Consider the following 15,242-nt stretch of genomic DNA (forward strand, 5'->3'; position numbering starts at 1 on the left):
GAGAGAGAGAGAGAGAGAGAGAGAGAGAGAGAGAGAGAGAGAGAGGCACAGGAGTGGCTGTGTGTTAGCACATTAGCACAATGAATGTTTTTAAATATAACCTTCACTTTCTGTATGCACATGGAAAAACTTGTAAACTTTTGTAAATGATTGTGGGCATGCAAGAGTATGGGCACATGTTTTTGTTACAAAAATTTTGTCAGGAATCCATTTTTAACTTTTAAATTAGCCTGTCTTGAAAACTTAAGTTGATATTTTGATATTCTGACACCTGATTGAAGACCACAATTTGGTAAATTAAGGCAAAATCGAAATACTAAATATATCTCAATTTTATATTGAAATGTATTAATTTTTTCAGTAGTTTAGTCAAAAAGCATATACTTTATAAGTGTATAATCTATCTTTTGTAATGTAATACAGACGCATAGGATGGCAGAAAATGGCAAAACTGATGTATGTATCAATCTTTGGAAGTAAAAGAAATTTATATGTAGCTCTTCAGTAATTCTGAAAGAAGAATGTTGCAATATAATTTTTGCAGAAAAGGACTTCTGAAATAAAATTAGGTTTATATTTTGTTTGTACAGGTACATATGATGATTAAGTTATTCACTTAATATTGATAAAATGCCTCAATTCTTCATAATTCTAGGGCAAAAATTGAGTTAGTTTCTTATGAATAAACACTCATTTATAGAATACAATGAAATTGATCTGCATCTTAATTATTAGACTGAGGTGTTGTATGTGCCTGGATGCTTGTGACTTAAACTTTGGAAGTTGTATCTTGCTGCAGCAAGAAACTGCATTCTTCAAGTGTTTTTCATTTAAAGTATTTTTAATATGTTGTGCAGGTGGTCTATAGTTGTGGTTTATGTACAACCACTTGTAATACATATAACTTTACAGTTTGTGTTCTTTGTAGTTTGTTGTGGAGAGGCAGGTGTTAGCTGCATATTCTTTTCATTAACAATTTACTTGTTTTCTGCTAATTTATTTAACTCTTCAAAATGTTTTAAAAATCTTTTTGAATTGAATTCTTTGTAACGAGAGGGTATTACAAATCACTATATATATATATATATATTTTTTATCTTTTGCAGGTTGCTATAAAAATCATAGACAAAACACAGATGAACCCTTCCAGTTTGCAAAAGGTAACTTTATTTTCATATTTTCTAGTAAGAATTATTTCTTACTTGAGAAAATATTTTAACTTTTTCCCTACACTAGTTATATAATTGCATTCTAAATGTTTATTTATACATCTTGTAATCATGAAGGTCACTTCTGTTATACTTGGGTTACCATTGTTAATTCTGTATAACACATTGTCAGCAGCTACAGAAAATTTTGATATTTACTCATACATATCAGTCGAACAAACTCAGAGAGAGTGAGTCAGATGTGTTTGCAACAATCAGTTATTTAATACATCTTAATGTTTATCTCACTGTGATTTTTCTGCTCACAGTGCCAATATTTAAATTCACTGCTAGTTTTATTTTGTCAAATATGTACAGAAATCCATTGTGAGAAAATTTTTCCTTTTTATATTTTATCAGTATTGCACCAGCCATTATATACATAAAGTGAAGCAGAAAGCTAAATGAAGTTTAGAAACTAACTTAGTTGTTGCTATCAACTAGAATAAAAATGAAATGTTCATAGTGCAGAAGGTCACAAGAGTACAAAACAGTTCATGTCAAATAAGTTGGTGTTGAATCTGTAATGCCAAATAGGTGGGGTTAAAACAGGTGTACCAAAATGTCGTATATGCAGATAAGGACCAGCCAACTACTTGGGTTGTACCACAGTTAGAAATAATTATTATGATTGTACAATATCTGAATACTAGCCTATATGTGATGCAGTGCTGCTGTGGATTTTAAGATCATATAACTCACATTATTTATAATGCATGCTTGCATAAGAGCAACATGGATTGCAAATTAGGATATTGTAAGAGCAAGTATTTTTATACTTGGATAATCTTTCTATTCCTATCATTGTAATCATAAACGTAAAAGAAATTGCTGTCAGTCAGGTACACTGTGATAGCATAACAATGAAGGCATTCTCTGTGACCCTCCCAACTATTGACTTATCGTTCTCCAACATCTCAAAGGTGATGTAAACAGTCATTAACAATCACTGTCTCCAACCTCTTTAAGCCTGTTTTCGTACTCATTGACTTCAATAAGTAGATGTCATTCAGTAAACAGTGGTCCTTCATTATTGATAAATTTAATGGAAGCAACGTTATTGTACTTAACTGAAGTAAAGTCTTTGACCATGTCGTGAACAAAAATTTCCAAGTGATGCTGGCTGTCTATGGATGCCAGCCAGCTCTCAAATCTTAGATTAGAAGATTGTTGACATGGCTCTCTCTCACCCACACTGTATTAATGCTGATGTATCCATGGAGTTGTTATGCTCCACATTCTTTCTCCTGTACATCAATTCTAACAATGCTCACTCCTATGCAGATAATGCCATTAATCACGCTTTTTAGCATTCTGCATGTACATTCTACTGAAATAGCTTGTGACAAAATTGTACAGTCTCTGTGAACAAAGACCCTAAAAACATCCTCCAGTGAGTACATGACTTAATCTCTGTTCATATCATGGAAATAGTCTTATACTGATCTTTCTCCACATACATAACATAGTTAAAAACAGCAACCTAGATTTGCTCTCCTCTTTCGAAAAACACTTGAGTTGTTGACTTTTTTCAAAGCCTAAGTAAGACCTGTAGTAGAATGCTGCTCCCATATCTAGTGCAGGATTACTGATACCCCCCTCTATACTTACACACACATACACAAAATCTTACTATTTGTTGTGGGTCCTGCAGAAGCTCAGCTTGCATGTCTTCCATGCTGGCATGGATTGGATGGTTCAAGAGGATCCAGCAAGCCAGAAGACTTCGTCAAGCTCCAGTCTGCTTTGGTATGGTTTCTGCTGCTGGGAACCCTTGCTAATGCCAACAACTTTACAGTGTGTTCTGGGTGCATATTTTTTTTGTGGTACTGGTACTAGTGAAGTCACTAAGTAATTCAGAAGACTTCTTGACTGAGTTGGGGTGTAATATTGAGGGGAGTGATTTTGTGCCAGGTATTGACAGGCTTGAGTGATAGCAACAGGTTTCTTGCTGTAGAAGAGATTCACGACTATCCCAGCTGGAAAGAGGGAAAAAATGGTGGTGATGAGTCGTTGGGGTGTACCCTCAAGTTATAAGAAGGTAAATATAAGAGAGAACAAGGACAGAGGAACAGGAAGAGTGGATGGGTAAGTTGGTGAGTGTGAAAGGGGTGTGACAGATGCTTAGAAATGGAGAGGAGATGAATGCAGTGAATGGTGAATGTGGGTGAAAGTGTGGTCAGTGGGGAATACCAGTTAGAGTGAAAGTTAGGGAGGAGATGAGAAATAGGAGGGGGGTGATCTGATGTGTGAGATGGAGTGAGAGACGTATAGTAACAGATGGAAGTCAGAGCTACATGAGTGGATATAGGAATGAACAAAGATGGAGTCAATGGCAGATATTAGGGGTATTCAATAGAAAATAAAGTGGGACGAGATAGTATTGAGAATGTGGATGTGTGATAATAGAAGTGGTTCCAAGGAGAAGGTTAAGTGGCAGCATAAAAGAGAGCTCACATAGGTGCAGTTCTGCTCTGAGTGAATAGTGCCATAGTTAGAAGAGTGAAGGAGGACAAGTTATAAGGAAGATGAGATTTCGGGAAGGCTCAGCAGGTACAGATTGGGTGCAGGGACATAATATGCTTTTAAGATCTCATTTTTGCCAAGATAGATGGCATAGCAAATCACCACTCATTTCAGTCTTTGTCATTTCTTCTGTGGGGCTCAACATCCTGAAGTTGGTCTTCATTACTTCATCCCGTATTTTTGTGGGTCTCCCTCTTCCATATATTTTGCAATTGTCCTCATCCATATGCATCACATTACCATACTAGCACAGTTTTCTCTCTTGCACACTACTTCTGGCACTTATGTCCAATTTTTCTCTCAACACATTTGCACTTTGTTGTACATGCACACTGATGTTTTACATTTAGCAGAGTATGCTAGTTTCCTTTCTTTGTAATCTTTGCATGTCCTCTGCATTTATGGCCCATCTATTGCTACCCTGTAGGATTGCTCTTCATACACATGCTTCAGACTGTCTACCTTCCACTCTGAAAGAGAAGCCTTGTGTTACCAACAGAGGTGATAGCTTGTCAAACTTTCTCTGCTGTGTTCTTATTTTAGCAACTATACTTTTAGAACATTCTCCTCCATTGCTAATTTGATCACCTAGGTAATAACAGCTCCTCTTGGGTATTTGAGAAAATCCATTTCCTGTGTTCTTAGTGCTTATTTCTTTTGTGCATCTGCCCTATACAAAATCTACTTTCTTTTTTTAATCTTTCTGTAATTCCAGTGCACCCCTTATGTATCCATAGTTTGCATTGGCTGCACTGTATGGAATATCTACTTGCACCTTTTATCCATATCAAACAGAGGAATTTTCCTGAAGCAATTAGCCTCATGTTTGCTTTCCTACTTACTAGAACTTTAACTTGAAGGCCTTTGATGCCGAGTTTTACTTCCAAACCTGGAATTTCCGTTCATATTTCCTCTCTCTCTCTTTTTTTGTGTGTGTGTGTGTGTGTGTGTGTGTGTGTGTAATGTCTGAACTGAATCTCAACACATCTGATAAAGCTTGAATCATGATTAAATAGATAGTAGTATAATATTTAACCTTATTACTTGATACTTTTTTTTTGTTCTTGACCTTACTATTCCTTGAATCTTTGATTTTTGAGCAGGCCACAAATGTTTTTCTGCTTGTTTCAATTTTGTTTTATAATGTATATCTTATGTGTATATACACCTACCCAGACTTAGATAATGCAACCATAATTATTGTTACCCCACACAAAGCTTTCATGTGTATATTCAGATATACTTACAGAAGTGCACACATTCACAGGCCTATATATACATATCTAGTATAAGCATATGAAGATTAGTTTCCAGCTGGAATTATCCTGGTGCTAATTTGGCTTGCACAACTCTCTCTCTCTCTCTCTCTCTCTCTCTCTCTCTCTCTCTCTCTCTCTCTCTCTCTCTCTCTCTCTCTCTCTCTCTCTCTCTCTCTCTCTCTCTCTCTCTCTGTTAGTTTTTTATTTATTTTGTGCATTGCATTTTTCATTCCTTCATTAGCTGCAGTTCTTTGTGGGATATTTCTGTCTGTTAGGCATATCAATCATATCTTACTTCATTAATCTTTGATGGCAGTAGATAGATAAAGATATTCAAATACTGTTTGATTAAATCTCTTCCTTTTGTCAATGCAAGTTCCAGTCCTGTCAGGACTAACATTGCTCTTCTCTCCTTTGGAATCTATAAAGCTGAGTTTGAACCATGTGAAGTCAATTCTTTTTATCCCAAATTTGTAGCTTTGCCAGTCTATGAAATCACTATCATCATCATTGTTAGTAGAGTATGGTGGATATCAATGAATAGAGCTCAAGACAAAATGTCTACTATTTAGTTAAGACCCTTTTATTTTCTGAGGTCAAAAAAAGGCTATCTTTGCATTTCATCCTTGGTAAAATTAGTAGTTAGGTGCTGAGGGACATCTCTAAATGTGTGACTAACTTAGAAGACATCCCGAGATAGTCTTGATGAGTCTTTATTCCTTGGGGTTGATAAAATAAAGTCTTTCAGGTATTAGGGTCGATGGTATTGGCTAACCCCTTCCCCTCAAAAATTGCTGGCCTTTTTTCTAAAATAGTGACTGTTATTATTAGTGTTACTGTTATATGTTCAGTGACTTAAATTAATGTAATATTACATAAATGAAGAGCAACTATTAAATAAAATGAAATTAAACCAGATATTCTTTTGGTTAATTTGATGGCTAATTTTTATATTTAAACTGAAAATTTTGTGTTTAGACCTATTAAACTGTGTTTTGTAAAATAAATCTAAGTTTAATTATCAGTTAGTTTTAACTAACTTATATCAGAAACATAATTAAAAATCTTCAGCTTGGAATTTTATTTCTGAATGAATTTGGGGCTTATGCCAAGAGAAACATTGGATCTCGCTTGCATCATATCTATCCGGCTATTGCCCAATGGACTACAGAATGAGACAAGATAGAAAAGTTTTGAATAGGAAAAAAAAAATTAAAGTTATGACAAATCTCTGTTCCAATATTGAGGTTGAATGAAACCTTTGAATATCCTGTTGCAGATTTACTCAAGTGTTTTCAGAGTTAATGTATGTCAGAATGCATTTTCTATACAGTATTTTAGAATTTTTAAAATATTGGATCAATAAAAGAATTACTAAGGGAGAGATCTCATCAGATCAAGACAATACAGATTGAAAAACATTCTAAAATTCAAAAGTTGTTTTGAATGTTGACACGACTAACTTTAAATGAAAAATTCCACAGTGCTGAGAAGGTTCTACCAATGCAGCTGTTGTGTGCTGTTATGATGTGACCGCACCTACCTTGGGTTGGGTTTCCCAGTTTATGTAAATTGACCACTTGGCAGCAGTTGTCACACCTTTGTCTGTTACTCATTGTGATTACTACCTGTTTTGTGCCCTGTGGTGTGAAGATATTGTTGAAAATGTCAAAAAAGGCCTGGAGATAACCCTATGGGTAATAGTGAAAAGAAAAAAAAACTTGACAGCAATGTAAATGTGATGCATCTGACTGAGGAGTTTGGAACGATGACCTGAAGAAACAGAATAACAAACTGTTAAAGTTCTTTGCTAAAAGTGATGAACGAAAGTTAATGAACAATTACACGCAGTAGGAAATGAAGATCTCAATCATGTGCTGATGGATTCATTAGCGTCAGAGTGAATACATGCCACTTAATATAATGCCTATTAAACAAGCAAAAAAAGTCTATCATCTTGAACTGAACATTGAAGGTAGCCCATTAGCAGGCTTTTCTTTTCTTTGTTTTTTTCTTTTACTTGTTTCAGTCATTTGACTGCGGTCATACTGGAGCACCGCCTTTAGTTGAGCAAATTGGCCCAAGGACTTATCCTTTGTAAGCCTAGTACTTATTCTATCAGTATCTTTTGCCAAACCGATAAGTTACAGGGACATAAACACACCCACATTGGTTGTCAAGTTATGTGGTGGTGTGGGGGTGGGGCGCAAACACAGACACACATATACACACCCAGAACCATGTGGTTGGTGAGCAAGCTACTTACCACACAACCACTCCTGTGCCTATGACAGCAAACATTTAAGGAAAGGCACAGCATTAAATATTTAAAGATTTGTGATGATAAAGCATCTGCTGATCATGAAGTAGCAGAGAAATTCTTTGATGAGTTTGCCAAGATTGCCACTGATGAAAATCTAACAGTGGAACAAGTTTATAATACTGATGAACCATCATTGTTCTAGTGTTATTTCCCCCGAGAGAAACACTCAATACAGCTGATGAGAGAACTCCTACAGGGGATAAGGATCCAAAGACATTAGAAAATGACACATGTATACTGTAGCCTTTTAACCAAGACATAACATTATAGGTGGAGACTGATATCTTACTTTTCTAGATGGAATTATGTACTAAAAAAAAAAATCATTAAAAATTTATATAAGATTACATTCAGGGTATGTGTCTAAGCTATATTATGAAATGTAAATGGTTATTGTGTTTACACTTGGATCCCATCTAAGCTCTCCCATTTTATAGATGCAAATATAAAAATACTCCAAAATCTGAAAAAAATTTGAAATCCACAACTATTTCAATCCCAGGAATTTAGGATAAGGGATTCTCAACCTGTATTAGAAAGTAGAGAATATAGATATGATGGCTGACTATTAGTATTGGTATACATCACAAGAGAATATCTTGGCAACCTTATGAACCAAAGAAAAGGATGTTCTGTAACCATAAAAAAGAAGTATAACCAATATATATACACAAATATACACGTATGTATAACATAATCAAAGGGAAATGTCCTTTGCTCATGACCTTTTTGAAGGACCTCCGAAACTAAAAGAAAGTGAGAAAGAAACTTGTGAGTTATCCTGAGACTATAAACCTGGTCTGAATGCTTACAACATCTATCCAGATGCTAAAGGCACTCAATAGCAAGATAGATAGTGTGATTAAACCAGGCAAAAGTCTTTTTTAATAATTTGATGTGATTTACAAATTTTGATCTCATTTGAAATTAGTCCTCTCGAATAGATAAGTTCTATGTGTTTTATCAAATAAGATAAAAAGTAAAAAGTTTTGAGGTGGTAGTGTTATGATTTGCTTATGGTAATACTTTTATGTAATTATTCAAATATTACTCAAATTTTTTTTGTGTGACACACTCTTGACATTAGTGCATACTGCTTGATTCCTTTGATATCTATTAACTGACTCAAATTCTTGTTATTTTTTGACCTTCATGCCTTATCTTAATATGTAACTGTCAAATTTTGCTATCACTGACTCTGGTACCTCATCCATCACATTAAATTTCTGGCATATTTTACTTTATATATGGATTGAAATTTTCTGCAGGGTTTAGATTTAAATATTTGTGTATTGCGTGTACCCACTTCGTTTACATTGCTGATTCAGTATTGAATTCCCATTCCTTTTATCTTCCTGAATTCATTTTCTTGACGATAGTTACCTTTTCAAATATCAACTATTTAACCAGCATCTTAAATTAAACTTTTTCTTTTTGTCTCTTTGGAAGTCCCTTTCTGGTTTCAAATGCCTGCATGCCTTCCCTTCAGCTGTTACATATCAGAATCTCTTATCTCATAAGGTGTTGCCCAATCAGTAATGGCACTGAGTCAGTAGTTATAAAGAATAATATTATTAATTTGTTGTTCGAGTGATACTATTTTTATTTAACCTCAGTAAAAATAGCCAGACAATGTTGTTAGTATGAGTATTGCTTACCATTACTGTAGTCAGCTCTTTTCAAATATTTCTGCAGCACAGAGGTAGCTGAGTCAACATGAGCGTTCCATATTATGCTTTTGTCTGAATTGAGCTCATACCATACAGACTATTTATGAAGTTGGTCATATGGGTTGTGTAGGTACATTGTTTTGTTGGAATAGATTGTGCATATTTTATTATTTTCTTCTCCATTCCAGTGTTCTGGTGGTGGCTGCAGAAATGTGCCACTCCCCTAGATTTAAAGTTGTCAGAAGTTATTTCATGCTTCATATTTATCAATTATAACATTTTTTGTCAAATCATTGCACTATAAAAATCAAGAAAAATAGTTACCTTTCAGAAACTATGCTGAAGCATCATCCTAGTTTCTCCTATGCACACCACTGGAATATTTCATCACCAATTTTTCAGCCTGTTCAAATTTTCATTTTTCTGCCTAATACGTAATATGGTTCGGGTTAATTTGAAACAAAACCCTCAAATTCCATAGCCTCTCAAAGTGTATTTCTTTTTATAGTTTAGAAAGGCTGCAGAGGTAGTGTTTATACTTTCATTGGACCTCTGAGAGTTGTGAGACTGATGTAACTGAAGCTCATTTTGAACATACTTTTGGAAAAAGCATCAATGTGAAGGGAATTCTAGGGGTTCTCAGGAAGAAGGCATAGAATGTGCTACTATTATTTGTCCTTTTCAACCTACATATACAGTCTTCAAATTTTGATACCAAAGTTAATATTCAAAAATATTGATTCATAGAAATAAAAAATATGTACATGTTAATTAAGATCTCGGTTAATAATGGATCATTAATCTCTAATATGTTATTATATGGTGGTAAATCCAGTTGGCATGAACCTGCATGAATGTATGTAATTTGTTAAAAAGATCTTTTAGAACAATGTATTTGGAATTAAAAAAAAAAAAATTTTTACAGCTAATTCTTATTTTCATTTTGTTAAGTATAGTTTTTATGTATTTACTTATATCTATTGTTGAGTGTATGTGTATTTATGTATATTTTGACTTGTATTTATGTATTTTATATTATATTTTATGTGGATATGTATGTTTCTTTTTTGTGTGTATATATGTTTGTGTGTGTGTGTGTGTATGTATGTATGTATATTGTGTGTGTGTGTGTGTGTGTGTGTGTGTGTGTATATAGTTGAAATTTATAGAAAAACAAAAGACGAAGACAGGTGTATGAACAACAAGCAAGTGTATTAATTTGATGCTTGGGAAAATGAAAAAGGCTTTTATGTTTGAAGCCTTCTCTCTACAACAGAAAGGAATAAGAGAAAATAAACAGAGAGAGAATGAAAAAACTAGATTTCAGTGGTCCTTCGTGGCAAGTGTGTGTAAATCATGTGATGACCAGGCTATCAGATATTGTTATACATCACTGGTCACAATGTGATTTTGCTTAGTTTTAGCCTTCATATGACACCACCCTGCTGGTTAGGCTAGCAGGCCAACATTCCCGCCCTGATTGAAAGGGGGATTGGAGTGACAAGAAATGAAGGGTTTTACTGAAGAACACAATGTGCTGCCCAGTCAGGGAATTGAACCCACAATTTAACAGTCATGAATGCAACAGCCTAACCACTAGGCAACATGCCTTCTCTCTTTCTCTCTCTCTCTCTCTCTCTCTCTCTCTCTCTCTCTCTCTCTCTCTCTCTCTCTCTCTCTCTCTCTCTCTCTCTCTCTCTCTCTCTCTCTCTCTCTCACCCGTGCCTCTGTATGTTTTGTTATCTGTATATTTGTATTTACAAGTGTCTGATTGTATATGCATGTATCTATTTCTTTTTTTTTTTTTTGGTTTTATATATTTGCATGTTTCATGATTGTGTTTGTGTGTTTTCCTTTCCTCTCGTTTCTTTTTCTTCATCACATTTAAACCAGTAGCAGTTTCTGATTAACATAACAATATTCCAGATAATTTGGGCAGACGTCACTTTTAAATTATCTTAATTACATAATTATGGAACCAGTGATGTTTATGCTAATGAAACAGCTGTCGAACATAATTAAATTATGAACTATATGTGAAATTTATGCTTTCCTACTTTTTTAAAATTCTAAATATGTTAACATCTTTATCAGTTAATGATTAAAAAAAAAAAAAAACCTTTGGCAAGTGGAATGAAGTGTTTGGTTTAAGACATGAGATTCTAACTTAATATTTCTTAACTAAAAGTCCAGGCCTTTATTCACTAAGCTATTGTACTTCCAGCAGCAGCTAGCAATAATGGTTTCTTTTTTCATAAATAGGCTTGATGTGTGAGATTTGTAGAGAAAAGAAAACGTGATGGTCATGAGGATAATAGTGTTCTATGAGGAAACAAGTTCTCAATGTATACATGATGAGTAATGAACATTTTCTTTTTTCTAGTTGAATAATTTTTGCATTCTTCATGCATCAAAATTAATTTTGCTGATATTCACCTTAAGGATTGGTCATATTCTTGCTAGGTTGGGGGAAACTTCCTGTAGGATTATTTATTCAATATCTGTGTAAATGCTCATAAAAAAAGCAGAATCTTTGCAGAAGATAATGTATATTTCCTGAAGGAAATTTTTTCATTCATATATTTTAGCAGCTGAATAAATTGAATTGAACTTCTACCCACAATATTCCATAAAGACAACAACTTAAATTTTTCTGTAGATGTTGTACCCAATGGCTTCTAAGTTAGGCATGATGACAATTTTTGTAGAGAAGAGAGTATACACAGTTTCATTGACCTAGTTCTTGTTTTAAGCCTGGATTGACAAAGATGACCACAATAGGATTTCATTTCAGTTGGTAGTTGTGTGTGTATGTGTGTAGATACTGAAATGTAGTTAGTTTGATGCTTTACTGCATTCACTAGCCTACTATTATAACATTTCTTAAGTTATTTTTTAAACTCAGAAATTCTAAGCATTTGAATGTTTCTAAATGTAAATGCATTACCAGTTTTGAAAACTTATTGAAAACGTTTTAATTAGAATAATTTTCAGTTTTCACCATTTATATGGTTATTATTAACATAGATTTTTTTTACTGATTTGTGAATAAAGATGCAGCACCACAGGTTGAGGCACAATTTCAGGAATAATGATTGGGTAAACTTCTGTCATATATTACTAGAGCAGTAAGTGCAAGATGAATCAGTAGTAATGCAGTTTTTGTGTTTATTGTTGCTGCATTAGAAATACAGTTTGTTAGTAACATCTGTTACTTAGATAGGGCTACTTCGAATAATTTTTATTGTAATAAATAAGAAACTGGTTATACTGATAGTAATATTTATGATTAGAATTAGGAGTTACTGATATTAGTGGTTAATTAATTGAATGAATAGATATTGTTTTATTTTTACATTTGTCATTATTGTAAAATATTTGCAGTACCAAAGAAGTGTTCCTTAAAATATTCAAATAAAGATGCATGATAAAATATAAAGTTTTATTTTTAGAGGATATATCTGGGTGTGTTTTATTTGTAGGTGCTAATGTATATAAAAAGGAAAGGTGTTTTGATATGAATCATACTTCTGTAAAGATATGATAACTACAAGTAAAGTAAAATGTGGTACTTCATCATTATCATCTGTTTTCCATGCGGGTATGGGTTGGATGGTTTGACAGGGTTCAGCTAATTGCAGGGCTTGCACTAACCTCCCCTCAGGTTTAGCATAGTTTCTATGGCTAGATGACTTTCTTAATACTAACCACTTTACTATTTGTTCAGATTGCTTTTTTCATGCCACCAGCGCTAGTGAAGTTGTCAAATAACTTGCAAGACAGAAAAAGGTTAAATGAAAAGGCCTTGCTACTATATTGAGAGAGAGGTGGTTTTGTGCTGGGTCTCAAAAGCTATAATATGATGGAACAAGCACAGATGTCTTGGTGTAGAGGAGACACATGACTACCTCACATTAAATAAGAATGGATGGGAATAGCTGTGATGGAAATGAAGGATGATAGTTATGGGGGGTGGATACAGGAAACTCTCAAGGTACAAGATTGTGAGCTATAAGAAAGAATATGAACTGTGAATGGTGGGAAGGAGAGGCTGGACAGTTTCATAAGTGTGTGAGGGAAGAGTAACAGATAGTTAGAGATGGCTATGAGGGGAACATAGGTGGCTATGAGGAGAACATAGGTGGCTATGAGGGGAATATAGTTGTGGATATGAGAGGGTGTTGAGAATGGTAGCAGATATGTGAAGTTTTAAAATAGAGTATAGCAGAGGAGAACAATAACTGAAGGTACAGAAAGATGATCATGGAATGGTGTGGTAGGGGAAGAGAGGATAATAAGAATAAAGAAAGGAAGTGGTTGTCGAGGTGGGAGACAACTGGTACTTCACTGGTAGAATATATTTAACCCTTGAAATATAGATATGATTACATTATTTGTCTTCAGATTAATTTATGAAGTTCTTTTCTATGAAACCCATTAGAGAAAAGTAAAGTTTGAGTAGTTATCTAATAAATAATTAACTGCCCAGCATATGATTTGGTTTTAACCGTATTTATTTTAAAGAAAAATATATATTATATTGGAGAAAGCTGCTTATTAATTAGGTATGTAACAGTTACTAAAAGAAACAGTTATTAAAAGAAAGCAATTATAGGCTTGACCATCTGGAAATTTTTTTATAAATTCATGTTCCAAGAAATTTTCTGTAATTTCGATTTCTGAAGTATATTGAATATTTGAACTACAAGTTTTTCACAAATTTAAATATTCATTGCATTCACAGTGGTGTATTAATTCATTGCTGGTGAAATTTTCTGGTTTTGTTTGCAGCAGTCTCTCATTCTCTCTCACCTCTATTTTCATGAATGATAATTTAATATATATGAATTTCAATGTATTCATTTCAAGTTTTAATTTGCTATTTGCAAAACCCACAATTTGAGGCACAATTTCAAGAATAATATCAGTTTCTTGAGTTTGTTAAATGAATATTTTTGATAAAATGAAAATTATTTAATATACCGGTATAATTAAAAAATAAAAAAAAATTCAGAAGTGATTTTGTTGGTATGGCTGTTTAGAATGCTATAAGCCTTACAATAATAACTATGTGGTTGCTGCTATTTCCAGCACACTAAATGTAGTTGGGTTGCCTAGACGTTTGTTTAAATTATAGATATATTACAACTACATTAAATTACTGGAAGAAATATTTTACTAAGCAAGTAAGAATTTTTATAAATTGAATGCTTTATCAGTTTTGAAAACATTTTAATTAGAATAATTTTCAGTTTTCACCATAATAATAGGAAGTCAGGAAGTAAATTTCCCTGAGAACTTCAAGTTCACAAATTCATATATTCGGTACAAGATAGTTTTTAATGATCTTTTACTTATACGATTTTTTCATTTCATGTTTATTTCATTGTTTGCAATATCCCCACCGCCTCTCACACATACACAGTCTCTTTAATATAAACACACACACACACACTCCAGGTTTTATTTCGTTATTACAAAAATATCACATTAGAATTTTGCAATTCAACATAAAATAATCATAAAAATTATTAGGATTGGGAATCAAATGTGAAAATATTCTCAAGTGACTAGCAGAAAACTGCTCAGAGGGCAATCTTTCTGCTAGTATATATAAATAAAGCTCTAATCCAATGATTTTTTTTTATTCAAGATTTTTGTTGGTATTGCAATATAATCAACAGAACTTGTTGAGTTAAATTATATTTAATTAGATATGTTCATGTTTATCTCATTTTTGTTCTATTGCAGTTGTTCAGGGAAGTAAGAATAATGAAAATTCTTGACCATCCTAACATTGGTATGTATACCTAGTGTTAAACTTTTTGAAAATTGAATGTGATAAACAAAATTTGTTAAAAAAGAACTAAAAAGTATGAGAGAATTAACAACTTTTTCTTTTTATTGAAATATCATTGAAAAAGTTTTGATCTAGATTTGAACCAAAATTCTGGACTCAGTTCACTGAAAGAATGGGAACAATGTTGAAGGATAGATAGAAAGAAGTAGTGGTTGGGTTTTTGATGGGAAGTATCTATTTTTCAGATATTGAAAAAACATTTTTGTTGCTTTCTGAGGTCATGAAAATTGAAAAGTACTGGTCAGTTCTGATAACACATTTCTGCAAATATTTCTTGGAGGTTGATTCCCTAAAATGGAAAATATTTTCTTTTGCTATTTTGAAAAAAGTAGATGTAATTAATGCTTTAACCAAAGTGTAAAATGCTTTAGTTTAATTTAACAAAAAAAAAAAAAA

The 15,242-nt window shown here is 33.3% G+C and overlaps 1 protein-coding gene across 1 annotated transcript in view; it reads left to right on the plus strand.

Annotated features, from left to right (window-relative positions):
* The window catches only part of LOC106869493 (MAP/microtubule affinity-regulating kinase 3), a 139,306-nt gene that overhangs the window by 16,841 nt on the left and 107,223 nt on the right, over positions 1-15,242 (plus strand). Inside the window, exons 4-5 of the mRNA XM_052971982.1 lie at positions 1,057-1,160; positions 14,738-14,786. Coding sequence (XP_052827942.1) covers positions 1,057-1,160; positions 14,738-14,786 — 153 coding nt within the window. The remainder of the gene's footprint in view (positions 1-1,056; positions 1,161-14,737; positions 14,787-15,242) is intronic.

Source organism: Octopus bimaculoides, chromosome 11 (genome assembly GCF_001194135.2).
Source record: "Octopus bimaculoides isolate UCB-OBI-ISO-001 chromosome 11, ASM119413v2, whole genome shotgun sequence".
In the NCBI taxonomy this organism is placed as follows: Eukaryota; Metazoa; Mollusca; class Cephalopoda; order Octopoda; family Octopodidae; genus Octopus; species Octopus bimaculoides.